The sequence below is a fragment of the Pocillopora damicornis genome, chromosome 2 (assembly GCF_964200805.1).
Source record: "Pocillopora damicornis chromosome 2, jaPocDami1.2, whole genome shotgun sequence".
Lineage (NCBI taxonomy): Eukaryota > Metazoa > Cnidaria > Anthozoa > Scleractinia > Pocilloporidae > Pocillopora > Pocillopora damicornis.
In genome coordinates, this window is record NC_142671.1 from 4842559 (window position 1) to 4858669 (window position 16111).

Below are 16111 nucleotides of genomic sequence, written 5' to 3' on the forward strand. Positions count from 1 at the left end.
CTAAAACCAGCATGGTACTATTCATGCAAAGTCTTGTGTTTGAGGAAGAAGTACGACCCGTTGGAAATGAAAAGGAAGATTAAAAGAGCTAATTTTCATATTTTTTCATCGGTTTTTCTATGCCCAAAATTGTTGTCGTGAATGGCAGTGTTTTGGCTCTGAAAGGCTTTTCTTGATGTTGGAGGTCCCATTCGGATAGGCAATGAGTTGGACGGGGGGGAGCCCTCCGGCCGTTTCCAATTTTTAGGCATCTCAAATTTTTTGGGTAGCAAGAGAAATCAGTTTGGGAAAAGTAAGTTTTTGCAAAAGTTGCTTTTAGAAAAGTAGCCCTAAGAAGACCATCAGATGGCAGTGGAAGAACATTATTTGAAGCAACCGGCCTCTTATATAGAATACTTAAGGCCCACTGCTTGCGATAAACCGCGGTTTGGGTTAGATCTTCTGTAAATAATCGGTCCTCAGTGCTGCTCAGGATTACTTTCTACACACACAGTACAAAGATAAACTCCATGGTTCATTCTGTGTTATAGTATCCTATAGGGCAAAGTTGAGCACATGTCCGTGACAGTGGACGTAGATACCGAGCGGAAAGCACCCTTCCACTCTTGAAGAGAGTCCTTATGTACAACGTTTCAATCAGCTGCCCCATCGAATGCTTTAACAACCCTGTTCTTGTGGTCAAAAGTGATTTCAGTGGTAGCAGACTTCACCAGTGTATACAGTGCCTTTCCTTCGTTTGATTCCATGGAGTAGAAATCAATGAATGCTTATTAGAAAATAGAATAAAAATGAAAACTTTCGTAAAAACTGACTTAGCCCAAATTTCTCCCCCTGCCCAAAATTTGGGAGGCTGCAGCCCCCCAGCCCCCCCCCCCTGTTCATACACCTATGCTAAAATAGACACAAAAACATTGGATCAAGTGATCAAGATCAACTTTATTTAAACATGCTGGTTTCCAGTAGGGGCGTGAACTAAGTGTAAAAGTTAAAAACTACTTAAACTATTGGGTTGAAATAAGCTCGTCAAACGTAGCCTAAGTTTCACAACTACGTGTTTCATTCGACAAGGAATAGCAGATCTTAGCACCATTCTACCTACTCTCCAGCCAAGATGACCTGAAGCTTTTTCAGACTATCCAGCCTACTAACTATTGATTTATCATATCACTTGTGAGAGAAGGATTTTTTAGCCAGCAATCGTGATCGAACGATCAGTTACAAAAGATTCAACACAAAGATCGAAGCTGTGAGAAGAAAATGACGGAAAAACAGGTCTGTAGTCGTGATGCCTCCTCTGTTTTTTTTTAGGTGTTCCTGTTGCAAAGAAAAAATTCTGTTACTTGTCAAAAAAAAAAAAAAACGAAAATGGCAAACTCATTATTCATTGTCTGACCTAAGATTACAGTTTATGGCAATGGTAAAGTTTGCTCTTATAACTGCAAGAGGGACAATTGTGGGTATTTCATACTTCTTTGATAGTTTTCAATAGAAAAAAAAAACCGTCGACTTGTATGCACACCGAATTTACTGGATAGAACACTCCAACATTGGGGGCTGAGGGATTAGGGGTAGCTATGACCCCCTGGTATTTCTGTGCCCTATTCAAGCATGTTTGTTGGCATGTTTCACGATATTTAGAGAACCAACTTGAGCTGCAACATTTCCCCAGAATTTTACAATCTTGGGTGGCTAAAACAGTACCTCCCCCCTCCCCCCCCAAAAAAACACAAGAACTTACCTCTTCTTATCTTGAATTTGATTTGATTTGGGAGATTGCAGTCTCGCTCTAGGTAAAAAATGTAAAGGAGACGATTGATCTCGCAAAAAAGGCAACAACACAGGTCCTACTCAAAGGTTTAGGCGGTCAAAATAATGTGCCATTGATGTTGAGGCTTATTCTAGCATCTGGAACAAAAACTACTAGCGGAATTGCAATTTCTCCCGGGCGAAACCATTCAAATAAGTCTTGACCAACGACCTAGCCTGGTCTCTGGTATGGAGAAAATGTAGCCCAGCGGCTGGGGCATCTCCGGTCGTCCCCCCCCCCCACCCCTCCGGTTCAAGCGCTCCACCCTGTTACTCACTGTATTTTTTCTCACTTGCCTCCGTTTAGAGCGCTAACTACTCGACGAATGCCACTGTACAGGGGCGTAGCCAGGATCTTTCAAGGGAGTGTAAGGGTTAGGGTTGGGGAGGGGTCTTACACTATGTCAAACAGAGGGTACTCAACAGGCTGTCTTGTCGACCTCCACGCTGAGTTTTTCTCAATGTGACGAAAAAGGTTTACAAAGTGGGGTCACGAGCAACCCTAGACCCTCCTTCCCTAGTTACGCCCTTGCTGTAACTTGCGGATTAAGCAAATGCAAAACTCATTTGAAAATTTTGAAAACCTGAGCAGGAAAGTGAAGACGATTCTCCGTATATTCCGAGGTTGATTGGAGGACAAGTTTCAGAGGAATTGTAACCTGAAATTCGAGGTAAACGCAAATGAACTTTAAGTTCATGTACACGGTTAATGATCATATTAGTGGAGGTGTTGGTTTCCCCCAACACATCGGAAATTCAGCACATAAGCCCGTGGCTTGCTCAGAAAAGTATAAGGTTGGAGAGCAGTGGCCGTTGTTTTGCTGATTAGATTTTCTTAGTTTATCACTCTGCAAAACAGGAGGTTTTGTTTCGACAAAGTCATCGGGACAGACATGTTTCTAGAATAATAAACGGTACTCTACGTAAATTGGCTTCTTAAAGAAACATTTTTGTATTTGAAAGGGTTCCTGGCCAAGTTAAAGATCATGAATTTGATCGTCATCAACAGTTACAAGTAACCGATCGGTGAATGTTCCTACCGGCACAAAGGTTTGTAAACTGCAGCTGCATCTCTTCTCCTTCTCCTTAAAAAAGCAAAACATAGCTAAATGCAAAACTATTTCTAGATAGGCGTTTCGTGGCGAAAAGCTTTTGAAGTGAGCGTCATCAACATGAAGATCAGATTCAACTCAAGTCACCATGCTTGCTCATTATTGATCCAAAATGATATTTCTTTGGAAAAGGCACTCAGAATCAAAGATAAAAATGTATGAAAGCGGTACTCAGCGTTCTAAATAGACTCTCCAAAATTAAGTTAGGGTAAAGATCTTTAATGTGCTACAAAGTGGATACTAGGATGGATGATATACAACGTTCAAGCTCACCTAAATCCATGATGGCGTCTAGTTATCGATCGAGATGCACATGCTTCGTTTTGGAAACAAACTGAACGAGGAAGTTTGCCGCGGATTTATCTTTGCAAATCTTTTAAATTCACTTTATCTCTAGGTAAGGTTATGATGAAACATTCTAGTAGCCAATTTGGCAACTAATTTTCAGGATTTGGTGTGCCAAAGTGAAAAATTTAGTCGCATTGGCGTCTTTCACACCCTGTAATGTGAGATTAAAAAGGTTACCTGCCGGTCCAATTTTGAGAGTGTAATTGTCTGGACCCGGAGTATCTGTTATCCTTGATGCATACACAGTCACAGTGCCATACTGTGGTACAACCTGCAGCAAATACCAAAGTCTTGTAACGTGTCGATCAATTTGAAGGTCCCACATTTCCCCACTGGGCAACCCACGGGCATTTGATTTTGTCGTCTGAGCCCTGGTGTCGGTACGGAACCTTGCCTGGGTGGGGTGGGGTGGGGTGGGATAGGGTGGGGGATTTGAATTGGAACTTGCAAGTCTTTCGAGCGGAATACAAGTGGTTTATTTTTTAATATGGAGGTGTTTACAGGAAAACAGTTTACTTTCGCGAGCAGATGGCTCACAACAAAAGTTCTAAAATAATGTCACGGTCACTAAGTTTGCCTTTTCCGAAAAAATTGACGATCAAGTCCATAACTTAGGTGGAGCACTGGAACACAGGTTTAGCCCCAGGGGAGGGGGTGTGGGATTGAACGAACTAATCTTCAAAAGTTTACATCCATGGAGAGTTGCCCGGGGAAGAGGGGAAGGGGGGAAGTTGATGCTTCGAAATGATCGACGCATACGCTCGACATCTCCTCTAGTAGTAAGAACTCAGGTTTAAAAAAATGGATTATTATGACTCAGCGACGTATTGTCAGAAAACGAAAAAACTAGAAACATACTTACGTCAATATAAATTTCTTCGACCCCGAAAAAAAGCTCCGCCGGCAAAGTAAAGAATCGTGCCTTATTTGGAGAAACGAACGCCACGACTTCTGTGGAGTCTTTTGACTCAGTGAAGTTCAAGCCCATGTTAATAGGTGCTGCAAAGAGAAGATATTGATATGTCCACAAAGCAATTCAGGACAGGATAGTTTCTCACTGTGACGGAAAACCACAGAACATTGGTTAAGTGATACAGAAATGTGACATAAATCCCAAAATGGAGAAATGAAGGAGGATTAGTTGGGTTGGAGAAAATCAACTCGGAGTGGAAATGATCAGCCTTTTAATTACTTTAGTAAATGTTTAAGATTTGTAAACGTGAAAAAGCTCCTTTCGCTCGTTCAGGAATTACCATGTCAATATTAATTACCGAATATGATCTTCACGCTTAAAGAGCAAATTTCAACTTTGTGAGGAGTCTATAGCGGATGATATAAGGACATTTTCAATTGCACTATCAAGGACTCTTCTTCATGCTTGGGTCAAAGATATATTTGAGGCCTGATGATTCGGCAGCATATCTTTACAAAGGTCAAATTAGAAACTCCCTGCTCGCGAGAAGGAAAAGCCTAAACTATTTTTTAATTAAATGTCATGTTAAATCCATAATTCTAAGGCTACATACTCTACGAAATTAAATTATCAGGAAGCTGGCAACGGGTTAAGTTAACCCTTTAACATCAATGAACTGATTGTTAATTCTCCCTTCTATCTGCTACACATTTCCCTGTAACGAGAATTTAGTGTTGGAACAAGATAACAACCTCTACCTAATAGGTTTGAGAATTCTCGTTACCGGTTAGGTGGATAATGTATGGGTATTATAGGGTAAAGTTACATGTCAATCACAGAATTCGAAACTCACCATTACAAGCCCTTGTTCTCAGCGACGTGACCAACTCAGGAAGTTTGTCGAAGTTTTCAGCAGTGAAAACATGGTGCTTCTCGTCAGTGGCAATCAAACGCAGCTCGGAAAGATCGTAACTTGCGACCCCAACAGAAATCATTGTTAGGTCTGAAATGTTTAAGTTTCAGAGCGAAATTTACTATACACAGACAAGGCATGGGCTACTTCTGAAGCCTATGATTTACCAAAGAAGTTTGTATAACTTTATTTCTACATACAGCCATGCAAGAAAATTTGTGTACAAAACTATGCCATTTAATTGGGCGGAAGGAAGTTGTTTAATCTTAGTCAATGATCAACCTTTTCCCAATGTTACAATACAAACTTAGCTTTAGAAGTGCGAGTTGTTAATTCTGTTGGCCGATAAGAGAGTCAGCCAGCGACCATTTTCAGTCCCTGGGAGTGAAGAAACTTTGTTCTTGCGCATCTTTACTCGTTTTCGTTGCAACACTTGGCATTCTTGAACAAAGCCCTAGGCCTCAACATAACTGTCTGCCTATTAAGCAGCACAAGTCCTTCTGCTCATAGATTACTGATAAAATCAAATGATAAGTAAACTTCGTTCGGTTCTCAAGGGCGCCAAAAATGTTTTATCTGTTTGCTAAATATAAGTGAACATTACCCTTTATGTCTTTCTTCAAATCCTTCGCCGCGTTCTCCAAGGCGTAACGATTGCCAGATCTGCCGTCTGTGAGTACAATGACGATCTACGTCACACAGAAAAGTTGGCTTAGCTTATAGATTGATATATGATGACTAATGATAGGCCCCTCAATCCTATCTATGCCTCCTCCCCCCCCCCACCCACCTTCACCACCATTCATAGATTATTTGATCTCTGCAAAGTTGTATGTTGAATAATCCATTCGTGATAGGTACTGAGGTCGTACCTGTACTGTTTCTGTGTCGCTCACTGGATTGTCCAAAGCGGGTCGTAACACATTGTAGTGAACAGTCTCTAGAGCCATTGCAGTCCGCGTGGAGCCGCCTACGGAAGAAAATTTGTTTTTGATTTGAGAGCCCTCTTAGATCTTCGTAAAATTTAGCTTGTTTTAAACTTAATCTGTGGAATGGACAAGAGAATATAATGCCATCAACAGGTTTAATGATGTGATAAGCTATTGCTTTGAAAACAAGGAAATTTTATTTTTGCCATTTAAAATCCCTTTAGATGGTCAGCACATTATGTAATAGATTCATTGGAGTTTCGAGATGCTTTGTGCATGATCTCCGAAACATAGTTCAAATTCTACGGAGTTGATTTACCTAAAGCTCGCAGCCATTCAGACCGAAAAATCTACAACGTTATACTTGTGTAAATCAAAATTCGTCTGGTTGGAAACAAAAATGTTCAAAGGTGAAGAACAATCTTGATATGCTAATTGCAATCGAACAATTCGCTATTGGGGATTACTCAACTCTTTGGTAAGTTACAGGCACAAAGATATAGCGAAAGTAAGGGTCAAGAAGACGTAGCGTTGCTGGGTAACCTCTTTCTATGGTGCTGCGTCTGTATGGGGTATTACAATATAATTTGGTTCAACAAACTGAGTTGATAAAGTGAATCAGCCACCGTAAAAAGTTTCTAAAGCTGACTTTTCGAGCGTTAGCCCTTAATCACAGCAAATAACGAAGTGCTGACGTTCGAAACGTCAGCTTAAGAAACTCTTTACGAAGGCTGATTTACCTGATCATATCAGTTGATAAACCCAAATTAAGATTTATAATGGCTTAGGAGGATGGGACACAACTGACACTCATTCAAAATGACACTTTTTTTATGACACTCTACAATATTTAAACCGTGAAGAAGCTGTTTTCAAGAACTCGAGCCTTTTGGAACTCTAAGACCTTGTGAAACTGTATGTATCAACAAAATTACAAGAATTCAATAAAAAGCCAAGTTTTTCGTTTGTCTCGCGATGTAGTCACGTGTGATGTAGATCACACGTGACTACATTGTGAGACAAACGAAAAACTTAGCTTTTTATTGTTATTCACCACGATGAATAACCACAACCTTTTCCACGAAATTACAAGAATTCACTTCACATCATGTTTTATTAATTTTTGGTAAATAATATTTTGTAAGTTAAGTATCATAAGAGAATTTTAAGTGATATATGTTGATGCAAATGAAGTTAGATTTAAAATCAAAGAAAAACATACCAGAATACGAGATGTCATCTACTGCGCACATCAGTCGCGTTTTGGAGCCATAGTTGTCTAAAGCTACTGCCACACTGGCTCTACTGGAATACTCAACAATAGCCACGCGAGTTTGAAGTGGAGAAATGTCAAATGTTTTAATGATCTCTCTGAAAAACAATAAGCTTTCTACAGTCGAAAGTTTTCCACAAAAATCATGATACCAGTCACGCTTTTCAATTCCTTTCCATTGCTAAAATCTACCTAATACCGACGAACAGTCTTAGATTTTAGCAGAGTAGGTACTTAAAAAGATTTCAAAATATCATCATTGTGAACTGAAAATGACTAACAGTGATTGTAGTTAGGTTGGTGATGATAATAATGATTCTAATGATAGCACTTAGACGACTAAATAATGGTAATACAAACGAAACGATTTGCTTGTTTTGCTTTTACTGACAATATGCATTCAACTCGTGACACCATGTGGGAGTGGTCTTGGAGTATTACTCTGAGAAAACGACGAACAAGGCATAAAAAAATAATTGAATGCTCAAACAAATTTGCCTCAATATATCTACCAAATTCATGAATACATTTCATTTAGCAAGCAAGAAAGAAGATTCATGATAATATACCCATCCACGTGCACAAAGTTTGGAGGTTTCCTTTCGCTTTGTTGTTATACCGCAGTAGCGCTGTAAAGCAGCATTACATAAGCGGTGTTATTATTACCACTAACCCGATGAATTCCTTCTCCTTCAAATGGTTGTTAAAACCAACACTTCCTGACTCGTCCATGACAAATACAACATTAGCTGGAATTTCACAATCTGGAAGTAAAAAAATACAGAAGAGTTGACGCATGTGATACGAGTTTATGCGAAAGCAATGAGAATACACTCATAAACAAACTTGTAAGTTCTGACCTTCACTGTCTTTGTCAATACTGCACTTGGAATTTCCTGCAATATTACCTGCAGAGCAGACAGATTCATTATTAGCAACCTCTTTGTTTTTTGACTTTCAGCACCGTATGGCCTATAATACAGCTAAAAACACGTAGTTACTCTTTAGGGAGCAGAATTACCAAAGCAATCAGAAATAAAGAATTGGAAAAAAAAACACACAAAAGTAGTCTTTTCAATGACGTTTCCAATAAAGCTGGTAACAAATACAAAGACAGATACTCACCCAGGTGGGGGAAGAATTTTTCATTTATGTCCTTGGACAGAGAGAGGATTCTGCCTTGATTTACCCTTGTAAGCTGAGCTGAGTTTCTGTCATAGTAGGCGGAGGCAAATCCGTTTATCTCACTCAGAAGATTATCTTTATTGACAATACTTGAAAATTTAGAGTTTCTCCGGCACCTTGCATACGAAGTATCATAAAGGATGCCTGTTTTCAGAAGAAATTAATTGGAAGAATTCAATAACTGCAAATTGGTACACCATGTGCAGAGAATGTATCAAGTTAACAAGACTGTAAGATTAGCATATGGTGACTCCTGTTCAAAGCCACAAGTCTGGCAGATTCATTGTTTAACTCCTGGACATAATTAAGGGTAAGGTCTGTAGACTCCTGTCCCCATTCTTGCCTTGGCAACTCAAATTTGCTGCTACAGAAATAATGCAATAAAAATTGTATCGTGTGAAGATAAGTTCTGCAAAACATTTTTGAGTCTGTGTGATTTCCTCAGACTACTAGTGTGAATTTGTCTGGCTATCTATTATTTGTATGTGTCTGCCTGTCCAATTTTTAATCATCATTCCTCTACAAGAATCTTTCTGTCTAAGCTTTATAGCACTAAGGAACTGGAGATATGTCATCAAACAAACATAATAAGAACAAAGTGAAATGTGATCATCGCAGTAAATTTTGGAAAGAAGAAGCCTGAAAAAAATCAGGGCTTCAACGGGATTCGAACCCGTGACCTCCGCGATACCGGTGCGATGCTCTACCAACTGAGCTATGAAGCCACACATTGGGAGCGAGGTCAATTTATTGAGTTCATATCTTCCCGTGCAGTGAATTGACGCGAAGTTTTTATATGAAAATAATTCATATTTGTACTGCGGTTGTAGATGAAAGTGAAATGTGATCATCGCAGTAAATTTTCCAATTTAAGCAATTGGAAAGAAGAAGCCTGAAAAAAAAAAAAAAAAGAAAATTTACTGCGATGATCACATTTCACTTTCATCTACAACCGCAGTACAAATATGAATTATTTTCATATAAAAACTTCACGATAATAAGAACAGAGGGTATCCTGGAGTGGAAAAAACTGGACACTCAACATCAGTCGAGAACTAAGTCTAGTCTTCTGCCATTCAGAAGCAATACCATCTATAAACTTACAAGAACCAGAATATGGATCAGTGGACTCAGCTATCAAATAAGTTCTCTCAAATGATTTCTCTTTGCAGCCAGCAGCAAATAACTAGTAACAGCAAGCAGATTTTGCATGTATACCCATTCTGCTCTAAGCACTGTTAACTCTAATTTCCAGATACCTGATCCGTAGTACATTCTCAGCAACTGACCAAGCCTAACACCTTTCTTCTTCCATTGGGGGATTCCATGCCCTAGGAGGAACCCATCAACATCTCCCAGTAATTCAGCATCAGTAGCCTTAGAAGCTGTGTTAGTTAAGGAGTATGAAGCAGGGCATTCAGTTTTTGGGCTCCATGATCCAGATGGACCAAACAAATCTGAAGTGTCACCATTTGCTTTATACAGTGCACTTCGTCCAAGGCTGTATGCAATTGTTGCTGTAAACAAATTATCAACACGCAGTGGAGCTCCTGAGGTCCATGCTCTGAGTGAGAGGCTTTTATCGCGATTCAGCCCTGCACAAATGCCTAGTAAGACTCGACCCATGGAAATGGTTTCCCGGTCTGATGTTAACACCACACCCTCTCGCCTGCTGGATTGATCGCTGTAACTGTTTACAACCATGTTCTTCAGGACACGTCTCTCTTCTGAGTTCAAAATAGGGTCTGGTAGTGGATCTGCTTTGCCACACACTATGTTCCACAGATCAGTGTTGTAACCAAGGAGACGAACATAGTTAACAACCTTGTTTATAGAATCTCCACTTGTAATGGTGTTTCTTTCAATCTTCTCCACAAGCTCAATAAAGTAGTCCAGAGTGTAGATGTCATACTTGATTGGAACAGAACGCCTAGCCCTGAAGCAAATATGACCATAACAAAGTGAATTCAGTTTAGATAGTAACACGACTAATAGGATGAAAAAGCAAGTACAAGCTGGCTCGGCAGTATGCTTCAGTTAATGGTCAAACACACACAACACACAAATATCCAATTCAAATAAGAAAAGTATGTCTTTGTTTCTCTGAAGTTTCCCACTCCAAAATCACAAAGCTGGACACAGTAGCATTAACTCAATTTTGCATCAGGGTGACAGTTTGAGGAGAAGGTGAAAGTTACACAGTCATGATAAAACGTACACTGCAGATGATGCAGACTGTGCAGTTTTTTTTTTTCTTTTTTAAAACTGTGATTTTACATGATTACTCTTTAGATAATATTAGAGCTGTTTCCAATTTTTGGACAACACAGTACAAAATTTTTTATTGTTATTTTGAGTAACCTAATCTCAATGCATGCACAGTGTGTGTGAAATGAAAACTAGATGCCTACAAGCATTTACTCAGGATACTTATGTGTGACACAGAAAGAGTAACTTTGCATAAGGACCTTTGAAATGCAAACAATTACTTAAACAACAATAAAGAAGTCCAAGAGACTCCATTTGGCAAGAGCTTTGAGCAGTGTGCACTAGCATATTTCCCAGAATTCAAGCTTGCAGGATGCAAATGTGGCCTTTGTTATCAGCTAGAAATTGAAAGTTTGAAACATATTATCTATCTGCAAAACTGCTGTAAAAACTTGTGTATAAGCTACCCCTCCAACTTTCAAGCATGATTTTGGAAAAAAAATAGAAGACACCAAAAAGGCACTCTCGTAAAAAAAGTTGGTTTGTTTGTTCGCAGACATTCACAATAAACTTGACGAAATCTAATGTTTTGTATTTGAAGAGACATTAAGAAGTTAATCAACTCTGGAAATACCTTTTAAAAGCTTCCTTTAATTGATTTCCCCATTCCCTTTGACTGACAACAGTTGTCTTCATTGTTAAAGCCCACAGCTCAAATGAAAACGATGGAATTTGAACAAAAATAAAGTGCAGGAGAACAATGAAAAACATTTGCATGGTAACCATGCAGTCATTTAACCCTTTGACTCCCAGATCAAATTTGTAATCCTCCTTACTATCAATCATACAATTTGTATAATGTTAATTCAGAGAATTTAGTATTGGATCAACTAATTATCCCCAAATTGATATTTTTCTTTATAATTTCTCATCACTTATCTGGTTGATATTGTAATTGATATTGTTAGGAGAAATTCTGTCTTGGTCACACATGGGAGTTAAAGGGTTAACAAGAGAAGTCTAGACAAGCCAGTTTACTCCCTGTGAAAGCAAAGGTCTCATGTACAAGCTGCACCCACAATTTTAGGCCCAAAACTTAAACTAAAAGGTGGTGTTTATACACAGGTCTTTACGATATATACAAAAATTGGCAAATAACCATACAATAAGTAAGAAACTAATCCTTACTGTCACTGATATAAGTCCAAGGCATCTTAATTCTGCTAACGCATTCAATGTCACCTTGAAAGATTCCAATGGCGTCCATGTTGCCCGGAATATTTTGGAAATATTTTTGTTACGAAAACAAAGACCTTTGTCTGACTGTCTCCTCAGAGTAATCCTCAGTGAAGTCCCTTCTCATTAAACAGTCGGTATTTGTTCCTTTGTTCGAGCGTGCTCGAGTAGTTTTGAGTTCATTTGAGTATCTTTGGCGTTGTTTTTGACATTGTCTTTGGCATTGTTTTAGGTTTGTTTAGCATTGTTTAAAGTAATTTTGGCAGTGTTATGGCATTTTTTTGGTTCGCAGAACGACCTGTTTGGAAACTAACGCTCGACATCTTTTAGTGTGGGCCTACCACGAATAGCGTGTGTGTTCGTAAGTACTTCGAGCGTTCCAGAAGGAACTTTGCACCACGAGAAGTAGAAAACAGAGAACTACGAAGAGCTAACCAATTAGTCGATTTGTTTTCTAGGTTGCCTCGCTTTCATGTTTGTAGAGAAATACCGCAGAGGGCCATGCAACGCAGGCTTATACTTTCGACAGTGACGTTATAAACATAGATAGAAAATCGAAACCTGGATTTGGCCTCACTTGCACACTGCCCTACTAATAACTTGTGATAAACAGGTACCCGGCAGACGGCACTGGGGTTTCATCGGTATGTTTTTCATTTTACCAAAAATCGAAAACATAGAACGAAATGTGTCACTGTTGGTTTGCATTTATCGCTGTTTAGAGCTTGGAGTCAGACGGAGTAATTTGGTACGATTGAAAGGTCGACGTCGGCTGCGATAAGTTCCCATCAGATGGAAAATAAACAACAAATTCTAATTTCACTCCTCTTTAGCTTTTCTTTAGTTCGTAAGTGTATTATTTAATCAAGAAACAAAGCAAAACGCCTTTCTCAGATTGAAGTTGTCTGCAGTATTTGAAGTTTGCATTTGACACACATCAGTGGCTCTCCCACACTTGCAGAATGTTTCTCCAGAAAGTGATCGAAGGTTTTTTCTTCTCTTTCGAGCTGCAATGGAAGCGTTTAGGTTTGTTTTACACAGTAGAAGTGCTTTAATCTGGCCCAGACTTGAGCTTTACTAGTTGAATTAAAGGTCAGAAGAAACGCATGAAACCGGCAAGGCACGCAAGCGGCATTCCAAATGGCGCTCGTTTATTGTGTATTACCAATTATCATTCGGTTAAAAACCAGTTCCCAGAAAACTTTTTTAACTTTCATTTAACGTCTGCCTAGGTGTAAAACTGAAAATTTTATAAGCGAGAAAACATAATTTTTTTTTCTCAGGCTGAAAAAAATCGCATAATACTAGTGAAATTGGATACCTATCGAAATCAGTTTGTCAGTGTCTCGCGAGCTGTAGCAGTCCAAATTCTCCAGCGAACAAAGCGCGGTCTGCACGCTCTGCAGCCTGCAATTTAGCATGACCGAAAGTCACAGGACCCTTAGTGATCACTGTGATCGCATACAGTTGTGTGTAAAACATCTTAGCATTCTAAAACGCACAACGTACACCGCAAGCATTTTTAAGATGTTAAAATACACACGACAAACCTGTTGATAGGTACTGCATCCTCGTGGCGTATTCCTTCTCCTGGAATAGTGAGAAGTAAATGACTATAAATCCCTTAGAATTACATACAAGCAGATCAGGAATTTCCCGCTCAGCAGCTAGAATGTCATTACAAGACAAGATGATCATAAATACAAGGTTCTTACCATTCAGCAAACACACGGAACAACTGACCACGAAAACAAGCACAATCATGGAAACCGTGTTGTCTGCCATGGCTACCTGGTCTGATGGAGAAAATTCTATGAAGAGAATAAATGAAATTAAGAGCATGCTGGCTGTGACAGGGGAAAGGGTAGGGCTACGTTACATCTCGAGGCACAACTGTGCCTGTCTATGTTGATGAAAAGCATAACAAACCTAGGTAATAACTCCACTTTCATCGGTTCATGCAACACTGTTATTATTTGAAAATCAGGAAAACGATCTTCGCAGTAATGAACACTACTTGAGCAGTAGTGATAGTAAGGCCTGAAAAAGTTCAGCATTTTTATGATGAAAACCTCCAAAGGTGATAATTTGCTACCGGTAACCGCGTAGCGACACTGTGATAAACATAAAGATGCAGCACCCTTATCTAAGAGAAACAGAATTATTTTCAGCGCTGTGAATTTTAAAGCTTCGAGAAGAACAGTTATGAATAATTGAAAGAGCCGATGGTGATAGCAAACGTGATAGTAAACTGAAGATAATCTGAGTTTTAAAAGACTCCTACCATATACAGGCGTGTCGTGGCTGATTTAGAGCCTCAGACTATACACACATGTAAACATACCGTAACCGCTTAACATTGCCGATTGAAGTTCCAACTCTAAGGAACACAAGAGTTGGCTAACTAGCCATTTTAAAATTACACTAATGCTCAACTTAAATGAGGAATGAAAATCCCCTCACAGCAACAACTGACGAAAAATTAGCCTATTAGAGCCTATTGAAAAAAGGGAATTCATGAAACCAACCTTTCGGTGAAGTCTCACTGTTCGCAAACTTCCTCGAGATGCGCTGAGTTCTTGGAAAGCGAAAGTAGTGGTAATATGACCTCAACTACTCAATAGCCCTCACAACCGCGCCTAAACGCCTGGATAAACAAACAAACTTCTATTGAAAGCGAGACAGATTTTGCAGTAGACTTCCGATTTGAGGCTGATAGATTCTGTTGTGTGATTCGTCGACCAATGCTTTTTTGTAGCTCAAAAAAGAAATTGTTATTTGCCCTAAAAAAACGTGGCGTTGGCTTCATCCGCGATTACTTATTTGACGACGTTGAATTCGCAATGAGCCATATTGCGTGACCTTGGATAAACACCACCTCCATAATATTGGCGCGATGTACTTTGGGAAATTTGGACAGATCATATTTAAAATCAATTCTTTGATTCAAAGCTTGCACTATCAAAGAACATCCAGAATGCCTTTTTTATTCTATATTACTTGTGAGGAACGGGAGTGTGATCAGCATACGGTGGCCTCTCTCTTCGTCAGAGATAAAGAGATTTTATGCTCTGTGAAACATCTTTGACATTGACGACATTGATAAGTTACCAAAGCTGGGCTGGGGGCACGGACAAAATAAAAATGAACGTTGCAAGCATAACTTTAAAAAAATATCTCAAAAATTTTGCAATGCGCGTGAAAAATTTTTAACCAATAGCTAACTGTATGCAGCGTGGAATGTTTTCTTTGGGGTGTTCCCTGATACGACTTAATGAACGAAAAAAGAAATCCTTTCTTCTGTAACAACCACTAACCCCTCTTTCATCTTGAATTAAATTTGAAACGAAGATTCATTGTAGTGGACATAATGGATCATAATGAAGAATATTTGTATTCCTCAGTTAATCCTATATAGAATCTAACCCGAGTGACATCTGCTTGTTACGTCAGTTGTTTGAGCCACATACTTATATGTACTAAGACATGAATATTCTGACAAAGCAAGCAAAGACTGATTTATCACTCACTATCATGTATCAAGTCCCAACTTTCGTCGACGACAGTAACTCGCCATAACCAGTGGTCCACGCCTCAGCAATTCTGAACTGCAAATGAAGAAATGCGCTTCAGAAACGATAGATTTGTTTCTTCTCTATTAGAAAATTGAGGAATCTATGTGCCATTACCATATTTGAAGACTCCAAGGAGTGCCCAATCCTAGTTTGGGTGGGGAAGATGTCTTTAGGAATCTTGGTTTGAAGTCTGGCAGCTTACTCTGGAAGTAACAATCCATCTCCTCTTAAATTCTTATCAATATGTTTAAGTAACTAAGAGCTACAAAAAGGCATTCTTTATTCAAAAGATATAAGCAGTGCGGAGCTGTTTGTGATCCGCACGTTAAGGACCGTGAAAGACTGAGAAGACGTCCAAGGGCAATGAATGATCTGTCGTGACGGAGAATGATGTAAATCTTATTCCAGACGACGATGAGTGGAGTATAAAGTCGCTTACTGATGTGCAATGACAGTGAGCGTTGTCTAGTAACGATTAAAGATGTGTCAGTTCAGCATGGTTAATGAGATTTAGTGACGGAGAATGATGTTTTGTGGCTGTAAAAGGCAGTTTGTGACTGCATGTGCCTACTGTTGTAAAGAGTATTGCAGTGAAAAGCAATAAGGTGTAAAA

At 39.2% G+C, this 16111-nt stretch overlaps 1 protein-coding gene across 5 annotated transcripts; it reads right to left on the minus strand.

Moving 5' to 3' along the window:
- Positions 1 to 916: 916 nt before the first annotated feature.
- LOC113673470 (collagen alpha-1(XII) chain) lies at positions 917 to 14816 on the minus strand. 5 transcript variants are annotated; one of them, XM_089196643.1, is made up of 18 exons: positions 14452 to 14511; positions 13639 to 13734; positions 13474 to 13513; positions 11876 to 12930; positions 9739 to 10415; positions 8420 to 8623; positions 8155 to 8202; positions 7968 to 8058; positions 7244 to 7392; positions 5965 to 6062; positions 5697 to 5781; positions 5033 to 5182; positions 4129 to 4265; positions 3444 to 3537; positions 2847 to 2891; positions 2391 to 2465; positions 1739 to 1786; positions 917 to 1314 (listed from the first exon to the last, which is right to left on the minus strand). In XM_089196643.1, exons 5-18 carry the CDS (start codon positions 10181 to 10183, stop codon positions 1187 to 1189), a joined length of 1797 nt encoding a protein of 598 aa, XP_089052769.1. In that variant the 5' UTR covers positions 10184 to 10415; positions 11876 to 12930; positions 13474 to 13513; positions 13639 to 13734; positions 14452 to 14511; the 3' UTR covers positions 917 to 1186. The 5 variants fall into 5 exon arrangements, with proteins under 5 accessions (XP_089052769.1, XP_027045690.2, XP_027045691.2 ...); XM_027189889.2 differs by lacking the exon at positions 11876 to 12930 and having other exon boundaries at positions 14452 to 14816; XM_027189890.2 differs by lacking the exons at positions 11876 to 12930; positions 13474 to 13513; positions 13639 to 13734; positions 14452 to 14511 and adding an exon at positions 11322 to 11550.
- Between the last annotated feature and the right edge of the window lie 1295 nt (positions 14817 to 16111).